At 51.7% G+C, this 17,145-nt stretch overlaps 2 protein-coding genes and 1 long non-coding RNA gene across 3 annotated transcripts in view; all 3 read right to left on the reverse strand.

The window, feature by feature from the left end:
* The window catches only part of LOC6052322 (serine/threonine-protein kinase Warts), a 259,563-nt gene that overhangs the window by 93,731 nt on the left and 148,687 nt on the right, over positions 1-17,145 (reverse strand). The gene's annotated exons all lie outside the window — the stretch shown is intronic.
* Positions 7,221-9,490, reverse strand: LOC6035361. The gene is made up of 3 exons (XM_038255833.1): positions 8,900-9,490; positions 7,631-8,840; positions 7,221-7,587 (listed from the first exon to the last, which is right to left on the reverse strand). Exons 1-2 carry the CDS (start codon positions 9,458-9,460, stop codon positions 7,635-7,637), a joined length of 1,767 nt encoding a protein of 588 aa, XP_038111761.1. The 5' UTR covers positions 9,461-9,490; the 3' UTR covers positions 7,221-7,587; positions 7,631-7,634.
* LOC119767395 lies at positions 9,903-13,364 on the reverse strand. Its single transcript, XR_005277492.1, has 3 exons — positions 12,651-13,364; positions 12,418-12,591; positions 9,903-12,359 (listed from the first exon to the last, which is right to left on the reverse strand). It is a non-coding gene; the product is annotated as an uncharacterized LOC119767395 (long non-coding RNA).

A 17,145-nucleotide genomic window follows, 5' to 3' on the forward strand; every position in this document is an offset into this window, starting at 1 on the left:
AGCAGATGGTGAATGGAGTCAAGGCAGCCATGAATGCCGCAGAGCGCGAAAACAACTCGCTGGTGGTGACGCGGAATTCACTGAAGCTCAGAGCTGAAAGAGCCGAAGAAACGCTGAATGCAAAACTGGAGGAGGAAGCGCTACGGGAGAAAGAACCGAAAACGCCGCCCGGCCCAAGCTCTAAAAGGGACAGGGAAACGCCTGGAGAGGAGGAGGACGCAAAGAAGCAGAAGCAGGGGAATGGAGACAGTCCGGACCCGGCGAAGGAACCAGAACCAACCCCAGGGAAGGAGAAGGAATGGGAGAAGGTCAAGAAGAAGAAGCGGAAGAAAAAGGGAAGCAGAACGAGGACACCCAAAACCCAAGTTTCGCAGGGAGCGTAACAAAGGCGAGGCTTTGGTGGTCGAGGTGAAGGAAGGTGTTTCGTACGCAGACCTCCTCCGGAAAGTACGAACCGATCCGGAACTCAAGGAGCTTGGCGAGAACGTGGTTAAAACCAGGCGCACCCAAACCGGAGCGATGCTTTTGAGCTGAAGAAGGATCCCGCGGTCAAGAGCTCAGCTTTTAAGTCCCTCGTCGAGAAAGCCGTAGGCTACGAGTCGAAGGTAAGAGCGCTATCACCGGAGACAACGATCGAGTGCAGGAACCTGGACGAGATCACGACGGAGGAAGAGCTAGAAGATGCGCTGATCGTTCTTCTGGATGACCGTACGACACCGATGGCAATCCGGTTGAGGAAAGCCTACGGCGGCACGCAAATTGCGTCGATCCGACTATCGACGCCTTCGGCGTCTAAGCTGCTGGAAACCGGCAAGGTCAAAGTAGGGTGGTCGGTGTGCCCACTGAGGCCTGTTCCTCGAGTGACCCAGCAGATGACGAGGTGTTTCCGCTGTATGGGTTTCGGCCACCAGGCGAGAAATTGCGACGGTCCCGATCGAACCAACAGTTGCAGAAGGTGTGGTAGAGAAGGCCACATGGCAAGAGACTGCAAAAATCAGCCGAAGTGCGTGCTCTGTAAAGAAGGCGACGGCAATAGCCATGCGACGGGTGGCTTTAATTGCCCGGTGTACAAGAAGCTGGCCTCGGGCAAAAGTAATGGAGGTGTCCCAGGTGAACCTCAATCACTGCGACACTGCACAGCAACTGCTGTGGCAGTCGACCGCGGAGACGGGGTGTGACGTGGCAATTATTGCAGAACCGTACCGAGTTCCACACGACAACGGAAACTGGGCCGCGGATACAGCAAGAATGGCGGCGATACACGTGATGGGGCGGTACCCCATACAGGAAGTGGTCTCGAGGGCGTTTGAAGGATTCGTGATCGCCAAAGTAAACGGAACCTTCTTCTGTAGCTGCTATGCTCCCCAAGATGGACCTTGGAGCAGTTTCAGCAGATGCTGGATAGTCTGACCGATGAACTGATCGGACGAAGCCCGATCGTTATCGGAGGTGACTTCAACGCGTGGGCGGTCGAGTGGGGTAGCAGATGCACCAATGCTAGGGGCATAGCCTAATGGAAGCTCTGGCAAAGCTAGACGTTAGGCTGGCGAATCGCGGAACCAGCAGTACCTTCCGCAAAGACGGTCGTGAGTCCATTATCGACGTTACGTTCTGTAGCCCGCGACTGGCGGCCGACATGAACTGGAGGGTGAGTGAGGACTATACCCATAGCGATCACCAAGCGATCCGGTACAGCATCGGGAGACGAGCCCCTGTACCAGATAGGAGCAGCCGGTCCTACGGAAGGAAATGGAAGCTGCAGTACTTCGACGAGGGTCTCTTCGTGGAAGCGCTCCATTGGTGTGATGGTCCCCAAGACTTGAGTGCCGACGTGCTAACAGCACAACTGGTGACAGCATGCGACACAACCATGCCGCGGAGACTGGAGCCAAGGAACTGTCGTCGTCCAGCTTACTGGTGGAATGAAGAACTCGGTACCCTTCGGGCAAGTTGCCTCAGCGCCAGAAGACGAGTCCAGAGAGCAAGATCCGAAGCAACTAGAGAGGAGTGCAGAGAGGAGTACCGGTCTGCAAAGGCCGCGCTCAAGAAAGCGATCAAATGCAGCAAGACAAACTGCTTCAAGGAGTTATGCCAAGACGCTGATGCAAACCCTTGGGGAGCGCATATCGTGTAGCGATGGCGAAGATCAGAGGCCCATCGATGGTGGCTGAAACGTGTCCCGACAAGCTGAAGGTCATTGTGGAAGGGCTCTTCCCAAGACATGACCCAACGACATGGCCTCCTACACCGTACAACGACGAAGGGGGTAGCAACGCCGAAGGTCATCTGATCACCAACGAGGAACTTGTGGCAGTAGCGAAGAGATTGAAGGTGAAGAAAGCTCCCGGCCCGGATGGAATCCCGAATTTCGCCCTGAAATCGGCGGTTCTAGCATTCCCGGACAGGTTTCGAACAGTCCTGCAGAAATGCCTGGACGAAGGACACTTCCCCGACCCGTGGAAGGTTCAAAAGCTCGTGTTGCTGCCGAAGCCAGGCAAACCACCGGGGGACCCATCATCGTATAGGCCTATATGTTTGCTGGACACCCTCGGAAAGCTTCTGGAACGGATCATCCTTAACCGGCTGACCAAGTACACGGAGAGCGAGCATGGCTTAGCAGCGAGGCAGTTCGGCTTCCGTAAAGGGAGATCCACGGTGGACGCCATCCGGAAAGTGGTCGAGAAAGCCGACGAAGCGCGGAGGAAAAACGCAGGGGAACCGTTGCTGCGCAATAGTCACGATTGACGTCAAGAACGCGTTCAACAGTGCGAGCTGGGCGGCCATAGCAGCAGCGCTGCACAAAATGAAGGTGCCTGACTATTTGTGCAGGATCTTGAAGAGCTACTTCGAGAACCGCGTGCTGGTCTACGACACTGCCGATGGACAAAAACCGTTGTTGTTACCGCGGGAGTTCCGCAGGGATCCATTCTGGGTTCAGCACTGTGGAATGGAATGTATGACGGAGTGTTGACACTGGGACTACCCAACGGCGTAGAGATTGTTGGCTTTGCAGACGACATAGTGCTGACGGTAACCGGCGAAAATGTCGAGGAGGTCGAAGTGCTGGCTATGGAGGCAATCGCAATGATCGAGAACTGGATGCTCGAGGTGAAGCTGCGGATCGCTCACCACAAGACGGAGATGGTGCTGGTTAGTAACCACAAGAAGGTGCAGCAGGCCCAGATACACGTTGGAGAACACGTCGTGCACTCGAAGAGAGCGCTCAAGTACCTCGGGGTGATGGTGGATGACCGGCTGAACTTCAACAGCCACGTCGATTACGCCTGCGAGAAGGCGGCTAAGGCGATCATGGCACTGTCGAGGATGATGCCGAACAACGCTGGACCCAGGAGCAGTAGGCGCCGCCTCTTGGCAAGTGTCGCGACGTCCATACTTAGGTACGGCGGACCGGTATGGTGGACGGCGCTGGGGACGAAGCGAAATCGAGCGCTGCTCGACAGAACGCAGAGACTGATGGCCATGCGGGTTGCAAGCGCGTACAGGACCATTTCGTCGGAAGCAGTTGGCGTCATAGCCGGAATGATCCCCATCGGCATTACACTGGAGGAGGACACCGTGCGCTACACCCGGAGAGGCACGAGAGGTATCCGGGAAGCTGCGAGAGCCGAATCGCTGGCAAGGTGGCAACGTGAGTGGGACACCACGGAGAAAGGCAGATGGACGCATCGGCTTATCCCGTTCGTATCCACGTGGGTGAGCAGAAGGCATGGAGAGGTCACCTTCCACCTCACACAGTTCCTGTCGGGCCATGGCTGCTTCAGGAAGTACCTGCACAGGTTTGGACATGCAGAGTCTCCTCTCTGTCCGGACTGCGTCGATTGCGAGGAAACACCGGAGCACGTGGTGTTCGCCTGCCCTCGCTTCGAGGCAGCGCGAAGCGAAATGCTGGCCATTATCGGAGCGGACACCAGCCCGGATAATGTGGTGCGAAGAATGTGCAGCGACATCGCCAAGTGGAATGCGGTCGTCGGAGCGGTGACGCAGATCACTTCGGCTCTCCAGCGGAAATGGAGAGACGATCAGAGGAGGAACGACTAGGAGCCTAGTCGAAAACCCACGAGTGTGGCTGTGAAGGAGAGCACGTTATGATGGTCGGCTCTACCAAATCGGTACACGTCTCGATGGTCACAGGAGTCGAGAACCCACGAGTGTGGCTGTGAAGGAGAGCACGTTATGACGGTTGGCTCTACCAAATCGGTACACGTCTCGATGGTCCAAGGAGAGGGCTGCATATGACTAGCCGATCAAAAGCAACGCGATTCTTGGGCGCGGTTAAACCCTCGCATGGACTCATATGTATGTGGAACAGGAAATGGTTCTAGTACCCAGCATGGATCCTGTAAGTAGACAAGTGCAGAAAATGCAACGCCTCCCCCCGAAGTTATACCGAAAGGTGGTCCCGGGGGGACAAGGGCATGGCGTTCAAGGACTGGTTTAGTGGGTCGGGAAAACTCTTTTTTTGTTTTCCCAACCCCACACTACCTGAGAAATGAATTCTCAGGTGTCTGGTAGCAGATTCCGACCCGAGGGGGACGTCACTTCTGCGCTAACCGAGCGATAAAGCTTCCTTTTCAAACCTTTGCAGCGTTCACTTTCACCTTTCCGCTTTAACTTGCTTTAACGCGCGTTAACCGCGATAACTTGCTTTTTGGCTTATATTTACTTGCGTTCTCGCATCACACTGCTCGATTTTTTTGACAGCGAGAACTGTCAAGAGCAAATGACAGTTCTCGTTGTCAAATTAATCGAGCAGTTTGTTTTGTTAATATTTTCTCCGTCACCGGACGGATAGTGGTCCCTAAAAGGAGGAAGCAAGATTCGGCTTCAAAGATTGCAACTTCCGGACGGAAGATTAATGAAAACGGGCGTGTTCCGGGCCGGTGTTGGGTGCGAAGACCCTGCCAACGGAGCTGTACGACGATGAACCAGGGGAGAGCAAAACCGGTGGAGACAGATTATCCGTCGGAACCGTTTTCTGCTCCTGCGAAGGGTTCCTGTTCCAGAGATTCGAGACGGATCGGTCTTTCGTCGCTTTCGTGGTGGAGACAGCCTTTTCAGTGTGTGTGTTTGTGTGGGAGAAGTGTTCGCCAGGAATCGAAAGGCCAGAGGAGAACAGGTTGCCACCAGGAAGTGGCCAATCCACGAGGTGGTCACTCCAAATATATTGCATTTATTTCATAAGTTGATCCGTATGTGCATCCATATTCACGTGCATACACCATTTTTCTATGAATTTTATTTCAGTGTTTTTCACATGACAGGTAAACGCGCGCACTGCTGATTGTTTACAAACAAAAAAATCAATCTGTCTCTATTACATTTCCCGGCCGGGAGATTCGCTGGCGTTCTGTTATCATCCGGCAATTTCCAGGGGCAGCAGCATCGTCGTAGTAAATCCGGGTTTTTCCATTGTTTTGTGGTGAATTTAGTGCGTGTTCCGGACTCAGTAAGGCACCAGCAAGCGAGATGGCGGTAACCCTGGAGGACAAGTCGATCGAGCTGCTGTACGTGGACCTTCAGGAGACGGAGGACGACGGGGTGGTGGTGGTGCTGGATTCCTAGCGGAAGAGAAAGCGCACCGTCATTAAGACTTCGACACGGCAGACGTTCTTTTTGCCCGTGTTTGGATTGGTTGATTCGGAGAATCTCAAGCCGGGCGATTTGGTGGGCGTGAACAGGACTCGTACCTCTTCCTGGAGACACTTCCGACCGAGTGCGCGTCAAGGCGATGGAGGTGGACGAACGGCACACCGAGCAGTACTCGGACATAGGCGGGTTGGACCGTCGTGCTGTCGATGCCGCGCAAGGACAAGTTCAAGAACCTGGGAATTCATCCGCCGAAGGGAGTGCTGCACGCTGTTGACTCGTACCTGTGTGGCGCAAACAAAATCGACCTTCCTGAAGCTGGCCGGGCCACAGCTGGTGCAGATGTCCACCGGAGACGGTTTCAAGCTCGTCCGGGACGCGTTCGAACTGGCCAAGGAAAAGGCGCCGGCGATTACTTCCTGCACGCGTCTACGCTGCAGATGCATCTAGCTGTTGCATATGCATGTTTTAAACCTAACTTGGTCACCTCACTCCTTATATTGGATTTCGACGAGAGACGAACATTGAAGTCGCCTTGGATTTTATTTGTATTTGTGGTTTAAGCTTCATTTTTTTGTATGCGATTTTACCATCGGATTTTTGCTGTGTATTGTTAAAATGATGAAAAAACAACAATATTGAATATTGCCGTTGACACCGCATGCTCCTCCCAAAGAATGCTTTCGAATCGTACACGAGTCAGATTGGCCAGGAGCAAAAGCAAACAAGTAGTGAATATTGACAAATTAAAAATCACATTTATTATTTTCCTGGTTTTCCTTACATAATGAACCCGTGGTGCACGGGTTCACTTCTAAATAATTTAAATGTGTTTCCTCCCGAATCGCCTCACATTTTTTCCTCTTTCGTTGGCCGGTTCTCGCTCGCTTCGCTGTCAGGATGAACTCCCTGAGTTAGGCCGCAGTGTTAAGTTCTGTGACATCTGTGCCGGACTCAATCCGTCGAAGTAGCTGGAGCAACTAGCGTTGGTCCCAAACACCCTATCAAAGTTTTCAAACTTCCATCCTTACCCTGATAAAAGTCTGACTAACAGGATATCTTTGCCAAATAAAAAAAACTATTACTACTATTACTATTAGGGGGAGAGGGGGTAATATGCACCCCCTAAGGGAAAACCGTGATTTCTCGATTAAAATTAGTTTTCCAAGGAAAACAAAACATTGGGTATATTTAAAACAACATTTTTTAACACGATGCATGCACCAAAATCAAACAAAAACTACAAAATATTGTTTAAAATGCAATTTTTCGGAAGCATTTTAAATCTCTACAAGTATCTTATGCGGGGCAAAATGCACCAGCATGGGGGTAAAATGCACCGCAACAACGGGGCAAAATGCACCCCAACTACGGGGCAAAATGCACACCAACAACGGGGCAAAATGCACCGCAACAATAAGATGGAAAGGATAAGTAAAAGATTACATTTATTTGTATTCTCAGTAATAAAATGTGTTTTTTAACTGATTTTATTACTATCTTTGGTTTGATTTCAATGATAAATTAAAAACAAACAAGGCCTTTCTTTTTGCTTTATTTTAACGGCTTTTGGTGGGAGCTTTATTAAATGAGTCTAATAAGTCGTGATGTAACGCAAATTGTTTTTTATTCAATTCATTATGTGATATGATTACGAAGTGTTATTTAAATGATATCAGTAACAAAAAAAAAACAAAAAAATCTTCAGCTTCTTGCTGCACTGGTGAACTAAAGAAATCTGCAACTCCTGGCTGCACTGGCGAATCAACAAAATCCGCAGCTTCCGGTGATACTGTCGGTGCACTTGTGATGGTACCAACCGTCGCATTTGGCACATTTCTTCCATCCGTCTCCATTGTTGGACAGCGAAAATTGCTCACCACATTCAGCACACAAGACGTCACTTAACGCTTCCTCGACTTTGGGCTTCTTCGGCCCGGTCCGACGCTTCCGGTTTGTCTTCTGTATATTTTTGATGTCCTTAAGCGCTGTAGACTCCAGACGATTTGAATAGTACTCATCCGACGTCAAATCAGAAGCCACTTCCTTCTTTGAAGGCTTCTGCTTGCGGGGTGCTTCTTGGTTTGCTTCGGCTTCTTCTTTTTCAATGTAGCTTTCTGGTCAGTAACAGCGTTAGGTTCAAGTGCCGGACTGCCGGCATCTGCAGCACCTTGTCCCAGAAGTTCAGCGGCACCATTCTTGTCGCTCTCGCGAAGCTGCTTCTCGATCGGTGGGGCATCGACGTTGTCCACAGGAGCGTCAGGTCCCGGAGAGACAGGAGCGGCAACATATTCTCGTTCATCCGCGGTATTGATCGACTGCAGCTTTATCTCACCATTGTCCTGGATGAGAAAGTAGACGTCCTCTTCTATGATGATCTGGCTCTGATCCTTGGTGTCCTCAACGGTGTGAAGCTCTACCGGTGCCAGGTGGTCAACACCTCCGGGTTCTTGATCGTTTTGAACTTGTTCAACGTCGACCAGTTCTTCCTGCTCGGGCTGGACTCCGAGTTCCTCTTCATCCCTGACTTCAGAACCATCATTTCCGATTGGAACCTGACCGACATTCATCTGAGAAAGATAATCGGCGGACGCAAAATCTTCGTCAGTGAAGATCGCCGGGTTAAACGGAACCAGAGCCGCTCTTCTAAACCCATTCTCTGCCGTTGACCGGGACGCCGAAAGCGAAAAAGCCTGCCCCATGAGCGAGCATATGTCGTACGGCGTAACCAGACGACCAGGTGGCGCATGTCGCAGCAATGAATGGGAAGCACTGTTGTAGTGCGATCGCACCGACGCCATCAGGGTCAAATCACAAGGCTGTAGTTTGTGTGAAGTGTGAGGCGGGATCGAGACGATGCGGACATGGTTCCTCCGGGCCTTCTCCAACAGCTGCAGGTTCTTCGTGTGCGATTTATGCCCATCGAAAAGCAAAAGCACCGGTTCTTCCTTAGTTGGGCGTGTGTGCATTAAAAAATGGTCGAACCATTTTGTGCACGTGTCGATAGTGCTCCATCCAGAGGGATTGCACGCGAATGTCGACCCGTAGGGGGCACCAACCTTCAGCGCGTCATTCATGCGCTGCCTTGGGAAAATGAACATTGGTGGCACAAAATCGCCCGCGGCGGACATAGCGAACACAACGGTGGTTGTTACTCCCTTTTCCGCGGAAACCATTCCTCCGACTTGGTCCTGTCCGCGTTCTGCGACGACTCTGTTCGCTTTCGTCGGAACCTAAAAGTAAACAATATAAATATGAGTAAACACTCGAGTGGGAACCTAAGTAAACTTGCCGTAGAAACGCCGAACTCGTCCATGTTGTAGAACTTGTCCGGGGGATAAAAATGCTCCGCGAAGATGTTAGATACCAGTTGGAAGTAGTCTCCAACACTCTTCCGGTTGAACCCCTTAGCTCTTGCCATTGAGGTCGGTTCTGCTACACGTAGGACCAAATTCGGAAATCGCTTCCGAAAGCAGTAGAACCAATCCGTCCCGGCATGTTTCTCTTCGTGGTTGAACGGATGCGGGATGTTGTTGGCCTCTGCCATTTGGTACGCCAAGCTTCGCACATCCTTCGGAGTGAGCCCGTAAAACGTACGGCACATGTCCAAAATGTAGTTAACCAGCTGCTGCTCCTGTGCCGGGTTGAACACGGTCTTGAAACTGCCTAGCTCTCGACGGATTACGGGGCCTTCCACTTGACGCAGATACCGCAACAGAGTTTTCTTTGGCACACCGAAGGAACGTGCAGCTTCGGTTTTGCTGCAACCGTTACGGACCGCTCGAATGGCCGAGTCCAGCTGAGCAACGGTCCACTCCTGCCGGCAGGTTTTCCGGACGTAGTTCCGAACCATCCTGACGAAAATAAACAACCTGTTGTTAAACAAAACACAACTCAAATGACAGCTCCACGGACAGCAAGCTACAGAGGTTTCGGAGAGTTACCACCAGAGGCGTTGCTGTTCATAAATAAGCAAAACAACCGGTGCATTTTGCCCCGAACCTAACAAATTATGTAAAATATGATTGAAATACCTAATTTTGATAGTTTTTCAATCAAATTTCAACAGTAATCTATCGCTTAATTAATTACCTTTATAAACAATTACAAACAATGTCACCAAACGTATTTTTTCTCGGCTTAAATCCTTATGGCAAGCCTTGCCAAAATAACATCAAATCACGACTTTTTATTGTTTTGTAGATATCTTTTACAAGGTTTAACGTATGATAATCAAATTTTAACAGTGGATTCCTATCGTAATAAGCTTCCTGTTCCTATATTTTTTACCCCAAAAAAAAACGATGCATCTATGAGAAAATCAGGGGGTGCATTTTGCCCCGGGGGTGCATATTACCCCCTCTCCCCCTAACATTTTTAAAACGATGCAGCTGCTGGTTCGTCCGGGGACTGTTGGTTAAAATCGTCCGTTTGCACAGGGCTCGGGCTGCCTACGGTGTATCAGGGGGTTGACGAGTTGATGCCCAGGTTGGTGGTTGGAACGTGTGCCTGATGCAAATTTTGACCATCCCATCTTCCAGAGTGACGCAAACTCCCTGCCCTTCACCATTGTCCGTGCTGGTTTTTCTTGAAATGGTCCCCATCTCATCCTGCAGGGACGTCTAGCTGTTCACCATCGTGTGGTTCGTTGCCATCACCTGCCATGAAATTATGTTTGACGATCTTTCCAACGTGAAACTGGATTTTCTTACCTTGATATGACTGTTATTCTGGCCGTTCCCGTTGACTTCGACGTTGATGACCGATCATGCGCTTCACCAGCGACCACAAAATTCGAGTCCGGGCTGGTTTGCGTCGGCGTCGGTAGCAGCAGCGGCGTCTGCTCCAGATCTTCCGTCGTTACGATCTGGTGGGGAAGCTTCCGCATCTTCTTGGTACCTTTTGGGCTAGGTTTTTTGGTCACGGCGATCGTCGGAGCATAGTTATTGGGCAAAACGAAGGATGATTGTCGCGTAGCAGGGCTTGCGGCGGCCACATCCTCCTGCCCTTTCTTTAGCGCTTCTGCTCTCCGTTGCTTCTCGGTCATAAACAACGGCTTGCTTCGGGTCTTGCAAAAAAACACACACATCTGTCGCGGAATTTGATACCCGCCGTCCCGCTTACTTTGACCGTTCAATAGAAGACGTTTATCCTCCGGGATCGGCGGATGTCACGGGACAAGAAACCTGCTGTGAAAGAACCGGTTGAGGGAGAACTGTTTCTGCTCTCTCCGATGGCGAGGGCGTCGTGAAACCCGTAACTGATCGGTCTGCAGAGCGGTCCCATCCGAATTTTGATCAAAAAATTTACATTACACAACATTCTTAAAAGTGACATTTGCCAATGACGTTTAGAAACGTCAAAACCCACACTGATCAAAATTCCCTTTGAAATTCTCTCGTCACTCTTCGTGCATCCATATTTACCTCGATATTTACGGTATTTACGTAAATTTACCGGAGTTGCTCCAAATGCGCTACGGATGAAGCATGTGCCCAACCCCGTGGGCCAATCAGATCCTTGAGCTGGCTGGTGAAAATCAGGGCGAAGCGTTCGAACATCTGTTTTTGTGCTAATCGGAACCGGCCGGAATCTCTCAGAGCTAGTCAAACACTATTCTTACTTTAGTTTTAGCTCTAATTGTTTTTTCTTCACCCTACAGGACGGCATGATTGAGAGAATGGCCGTGAACAACTACAACGCATAGGGGCGCGTTTACCAGCTCGGAGGACAGCATCAACTGCAGCCGGTACAGGCTCCCGTTGTTCCGGAGACCGTCGCAGTTGCGTCCAACAGCGGCGGTGAATCCTGCTTGAGCTTCTTGGTAAAGAACTCGGCCACATGCCGGACGCGGCCGACAAGGAGTAAAACGAAGATTTACCTGTACAACCTGAAATGCTGATGAAGACGTGTGGGTGCTCAAATTTAGCCCCAGATGCTAGTTATATATGTCCGTACAACCCCTGAAAATTTCAGGTGGATTCTGATAGTAGAATCGCTCTTAATTATTGTGTAAATGCATAAATAAATCTTATGCTATATTGAAATAAACAGTGTCAACAGAAAAACAGGATTTTATTCAATTAAGTGTACAAAATCATATCGAACTAAGGAGGCTGCGGGACAAATGTGCCGCGGGGTGGGAACAGTGCGCGAGACCAGTGCTTGGGAACGTCCAGCTTCGAGTTGCCGCCCTTGCCGTTTGAGCCGTTGATCTTTCTCTGAATGCTGCCCAGCTGGTTGATTGCGTTCAGCGCTCGATCTTGTCCGTGATTGTGATGCAGCAATGTCGGTGCTTGACGGAGTCACGCTTTTAGACCAGGTGGCGGATCGACTAGAGTGAGAAGTAGCCGTAAGTGAAGTACGGATCGGCGATGCGCAGCATTTTCTTGATGGCCATGTTCAGCTTGAGGATGGTGGTTGTTGATCTGGCGCAGACGGAACAGCAGCAGCACTTTTCAGACCTTAGGACTTGTGTCGGTGATTCATCTTTTTGGGCATCATGTTGAACCAATCGTAACTTCACTGCGCGGAAGAGTCCCTTAGATGGGGTCGGGCTCGGGAATGTTCAGCTTGGAGTTGCCTGTCCTTGAAGAAATCCGCCAGCTTAGGCACCGGTGCCGGCAAACCATTACTATTGTTGCTGTCCTCGCGGTGGTCCAGATTCAACAGTGGACCTCCCTCCACTAAACTAATCGTATCTGCGAGGAGCAGGAGAAACTCAAGAATCAGCGCACGGCGATGCTGTTGGTCTGCAAAAGAACCAGAATTAAACCAGTAAAACCTCCAGGTAGATTCGAACCAGCTTACCTAGGCACTCAGCTGCTCGTACAGGTCGTGAAACAGATGTAGACTTTGCCGACGCCAAGCCATGCCGTCGTCGGAGGTCGTCAAGAGCTGGTTTTAGTCGTTGAAGGTGATCGAGTTTACCGCGCCCAGATGTCGTTCATACTCCTGGACGAAGTCACCACTGCAGGTGCCCCACTGTAAGGGAAGAAAATTTTAGGTTTCTCATCCCATTATATTTTGTTGATTCTACTCACCCAAATAATCTTATCGGACGTCGGACGTTCCCGCCACTAGCAGGAAGCACTGTTCGGGGCACCACATCGGCCCAGATTGACTACGACATCATGCGGCGATGCAGAAACGATCGCCCAAGATAGCTTCCAAGTCCTTGTTGTGCAGCATGTACTCGTTCGGCTTATCCTCAGTCATGCGGTTCCGGTGCTGCTTCGCGGCCATCATCTCTTCGATCACAACCGGCTCGGCCTCGAAACAAGTTCCTCGTCCTCGCCTCACAGTCCAAAAACTCCACCAACTTCTCCCGGATTGTCGATTTTCAACTTTTTTCTCTTATCCCCCGCCCGATTCACTATAGAAGATTCAAACACCGTCTTCCCGTTCGTGTCGTACGCGGCCTGCAAGTGCCCCACCACCTCCACTAGGGCCTTCCTCCACCAACGGATCAAACGCGCCCCTTAGTAACTGTGGACCGTCTTTCACTGGTTTTCAAATTGAAAGTCACTAATATGTTCCGCCTCCACAAACCCTGAAGAATATTCTTCGGCTCCCGCATCTGCTCCGTCGAACCCGGATTCTCCGGACCTGCCGTCGGTTCAAACATCTCCTCGTACCTCGGACTCGGGACGATTCCACCTGCCCCGTGAAACCACCAGCGGGGCGGAAAACCTGCAGCGGTTTCGCCACCGAGTGGGCAAAAAAATTAAACTCACAGATTGCTGTTTATTTACGAAAACTGCAGGAAAATAATCAAAACAAAGAACGGGTTGCCAACACACACACACACACACACACACACACACACACACACACACACACACACACTTGGCATGCTTGGCATGCTTCAAGGAGTTATGCCAAGACGCTGATGCAAACCCTTGGGGGAGCGCATATCGTGTCGCGATGGCGAAGATCAGAGGCCCATCGATGGTGGCTGAAACGTGTCCCGACAAGCTGAAGGTCATTGTGGAAGGGCTCTTCCCAAGACATGATCCAACGACCTGGCCTCCTACACCGTACAACGACGAAGGGGGTAGCAACGCCGAAGGTCATCTGATCACCAACGAAGAACTTGTGGCAGTAGCGAAGAGATTGAAGGTGAAGAAAGCTCCCGGCCCGGATGGAATCCCGAATTTCGCCCTGAAATCGGCGGTTCTAGCATTCCCGGACAGGTTTCGAACAGTCCTGCAGAAATGCCTGGACGAAGGACACTTCCCGACCCGTGGAAGGTTCAAAAGCTCGTGTTGCTGCCGAAGCCAGGCAAACCACCGGGGACCCATCATCGTATAGGCCTATATGTTTGCTGGACACCCTCGGAAAGCTTCTGGAACGGATCATCCTTAACCGGCTGACCAAGTACACGGAGAGCGAGCATGGCTTAGCAGCGAGGCAGTTCGGCTTCCGTAAAGGGAGATCCACGGTGGACGCCATCCGGAAAGTGGTCGAGAAAGCCGACGAAGCGCGAAGGAAAAAACGCAGGGGGAACCGTTGCTGCGCAATAGTCACGATTGACTTCAAGAACGCGTTCAACAGTGCGAGCTGGGCGGCCATAGCAGCAGCGCTGCACAAAATGAAGGTGCCTGACTATTTGTGCATGATCTTGAAGAGCTACTTCGAGAACCGCGTGCTGGTCTACGACACTGCCGATGGACAAAAACCGTTGTTGTTACCGCGGGAGTTCCGCAGGGATCCATTCTGGGTTCAGCACTGTGGAACGGAATGTATGACGGAGTGTTGACACTGGGGCTACCCAACGGCGTAGAGATTGTTGGCTTTGCAGACGACATAGTGCTGACGGTAACCGGCGAAAATGTCGAGGAGGTCGAAGTGCTGGCTATGGAGGCAATCGCAATGATCGAGAACTGGATGCTCGAGGTGAAGCTGCGGATCGCTCACCACAAGACGGAGATGATACTGGTTAGTAACCACAAAAAGGTGCAGCAGGCCCAGATACACGTTGGGAACACGTAGTGCACTCGAAGAGAGCGCTCAAGTACCTCGGGGTGATGGTGGATGACCGGTTGAACTTCAACAGTCACATCGATTACGCCTGCGAGAAGGCGGCTAAGGCGATCATGGCACTGTCGAGGATTATGCCGAACAACGCTGGACCCAGGAGCAGTAGGCGCCGCCTCTTGGCAAGTGTCGCGACGTCCATACTTAGGTACGGCGGACCGGTATGGTGGACGGCGCTGGGGACGAAGCGAAATCGAGCGCTGCTCGACAGAACGCAGAGACTGATGGCCATGCGGGTTGCAAGCGCATACAGGACCATCTCGTCGGAAGCAGTTGGCGTCATAGCCGGAATGATCCCCATCGGCATCACACTGGAGGAGGACACCGTGCGCTACACCCGAAGAGGCACGAGAGGTATCCGGGAAGCTGCGAGAGCCGAATCGCTGGCAAGATGGCAACGTGAGTGGGACACCACGGAGAAAGGCAGATGGACGCATCGGCTTATCCCGTCCGTATCCACGTGGGTGAGCAGAAGGCACGGAGAGGTCACCTTCCACCTCACACAGTTCCTGTCGGGCCATGGCTGCTTCAGGAAGTACCTGCACAGGTTCGGACATTCAGAGTCTCCTCTCTGTCCGGGTTGCGACGAGTGCGAAGAAACACCGGAGCACGTGGTGTTCGCCTGCCCTCGCTTCGAGACAGCGCGAAGCGAAATGCTGGCAATTATCGGAGCAGACACCAGCCCGGATAATGTGGTGCAAAGAATGTGCGGCGACATTGCCAAGTGGAATGCGGTCGTCGGAGCAGTGACGCAGATCACTTCGGCTCTCCAGCGGAAATGGAGAGACGATCAGAGGAGGAACGACTAGAAGCCTAGTCGAAAACCCACGAGTGTGGCTGTGAAGGAGAGCACGTTATGATGGTCGGCTCTACCAAATCGGTACACGTCTCGATGGTCACAGGAGTCGAGAACCCACGAGTGTGGCTGTGAAGGAGAGCACGTTATGACGGTTGGCTCTACCAAATCGGTACACGTCTCGATGGTCCAAGGAGAGGGCTGCATATGACTAGCCGATCAAAAGCAACGCGATTCTTGGGCGCGGTTAAACCCTCGCATGGACTCATATGTATGTGGAACAGGAAATGGTTCTAGTACCCGGCATGGATCCTGTAAGTAGACTAGTGCAGAAAAGGCAACGCCTCCCCCCGAAGTTATACCGAAAGGTGGTCCCGGGGGGAAAAGGGCACGGCGTTCAAGGACTGGTTTAGTGGGTCGGGAAAACTCTTTTTGTTTTCCCAACCCCACACTACCTGAGAAATTAATTCTCAGGTGTCTGATAGCAGATTCCGACCTTGTTAAAAAAAAAAAAAAAAAAAAAACACACACACACACACACACACACACACACACACACACACACACACACACACACACACCAACACCAACAAAAGGGTCCCGATGCGCCCCAAGCATCGGAAAACACGGAGGTAGAAGAGGACGCAAACGTCGAAATGGCAGGAGGCGAGTCAAACGGCGGCGACACAGCAGGCGGAGTGGCGAGCGCGTTCCGTGGAAGCGGGAAGGTGTTGAGATCCCCAGTGTTGAACCAGGCGGCTGCTTCGAGTCAGCAGATAGGAGTAATTGGAGAGGAGACTCCCAAGTCATCCTTGTTGAACTTCGCCGGCAGTACCCCTCAGGACGGAGTCCTGCTTGGAAGGACCGCGTTACAGGAGGTCAGGAGGAGGGTCAACGAACTCTTTGATTTCATCAAGGACAAAAACAACGTCCACACCAGAATCAAGCAGATGGTGAATGGAGTCAAGGCAGCCATGAATGCCGCAGAGCGCGAAAACAACTCGCTGGTGGTGACGCGGAATTCACTGAAGCTCAGAGCTGAAAGAGCCGAAGAAACGCTGAATGCAAAACTGGAGGAGGAAGCGCTACGGGAGAAAGAACCGAAAACGCCGCCCGGCCCAAGCTCTAAAAGGGACAGGGAAACGCCTGGAGAGGAGGAGGACGCAAAGAAGCAGAAGCAGGGAATGGAGACAGTCCGGACCCGGCGAAGGAACCAGAACCAACCCCAGGGAAGGAGAAGGAATGGGAGAAGGTCAAGAAGAAGAAGCGGAAGAAAAAGGGAAGCAGAACGAGGACACCAAAAACCCAAGTTTCGCAGGGAGCGTAACAAAGGCGAGGCTTTGGTGGTCGAGGTGAAGGAAGGTGTTTCGTACGCAGACCTCCTCCGGAAAGTACGAACCGATCCGGAACTCAAGGAGCTTGGCGAGAACGTGGTTAAAACCAGGCGCACCCAAACCGGAGCGATGCTTTTGAGCTGAAGAAGGATCCCGCGGTCAAGAGCTCAGCTTTAAGTCCCTCGTCGAGAAAGCCGTAGGCTACGAGTCGAAGGTACGAGCGCTATCACCGGAGACAACGATCGAGTGCAGGAACCTGGACGAGATCACGACGGAGGAAGAGCTAGAAGATGCGCTGATCGTTCTTCTGGATGACCGTACGACACCGATGGCAATCCGGTTGAGGAAAGCCTACGGCGGCACGCAAAT

The sequence above is a fragment of the Culex quinquefasciatus genome, chromosome 1 (genome assembly GCF_015732765.1).
Source record: "Culex quinquefasciatus strain JHB chromosome 1, VPISU_Cqui_1.0_pri_paternal, whole genome shotgun sequence".
NCBI classification, from domain to species: domain Eukaryota; kingdom Metazoa; phylum Arthropoda; class Insecta; order Diptera; family Culicidae; genus Culex; species Culex quinquefasciatus.

What these genes read in the sequence shown, in the direction of transcription:
- LOC6035361 (XM_038255833.1), bottom strand. Translation starts at nt 9,460, where the DNA reads ATGGTTCGGAACTACGTCCGGAAAACCTGCCGGCAGGAGTGGACCGTT. An exon ending in ACGAGTTCGGCGTTTCTACG is followed by an intron (nt 8,841 to 8,899) that starts GCAAGTTTACTT and finishes GTTTACTTTTAG; the next exon opens with GTTCCGACGAAAGCGAACAG.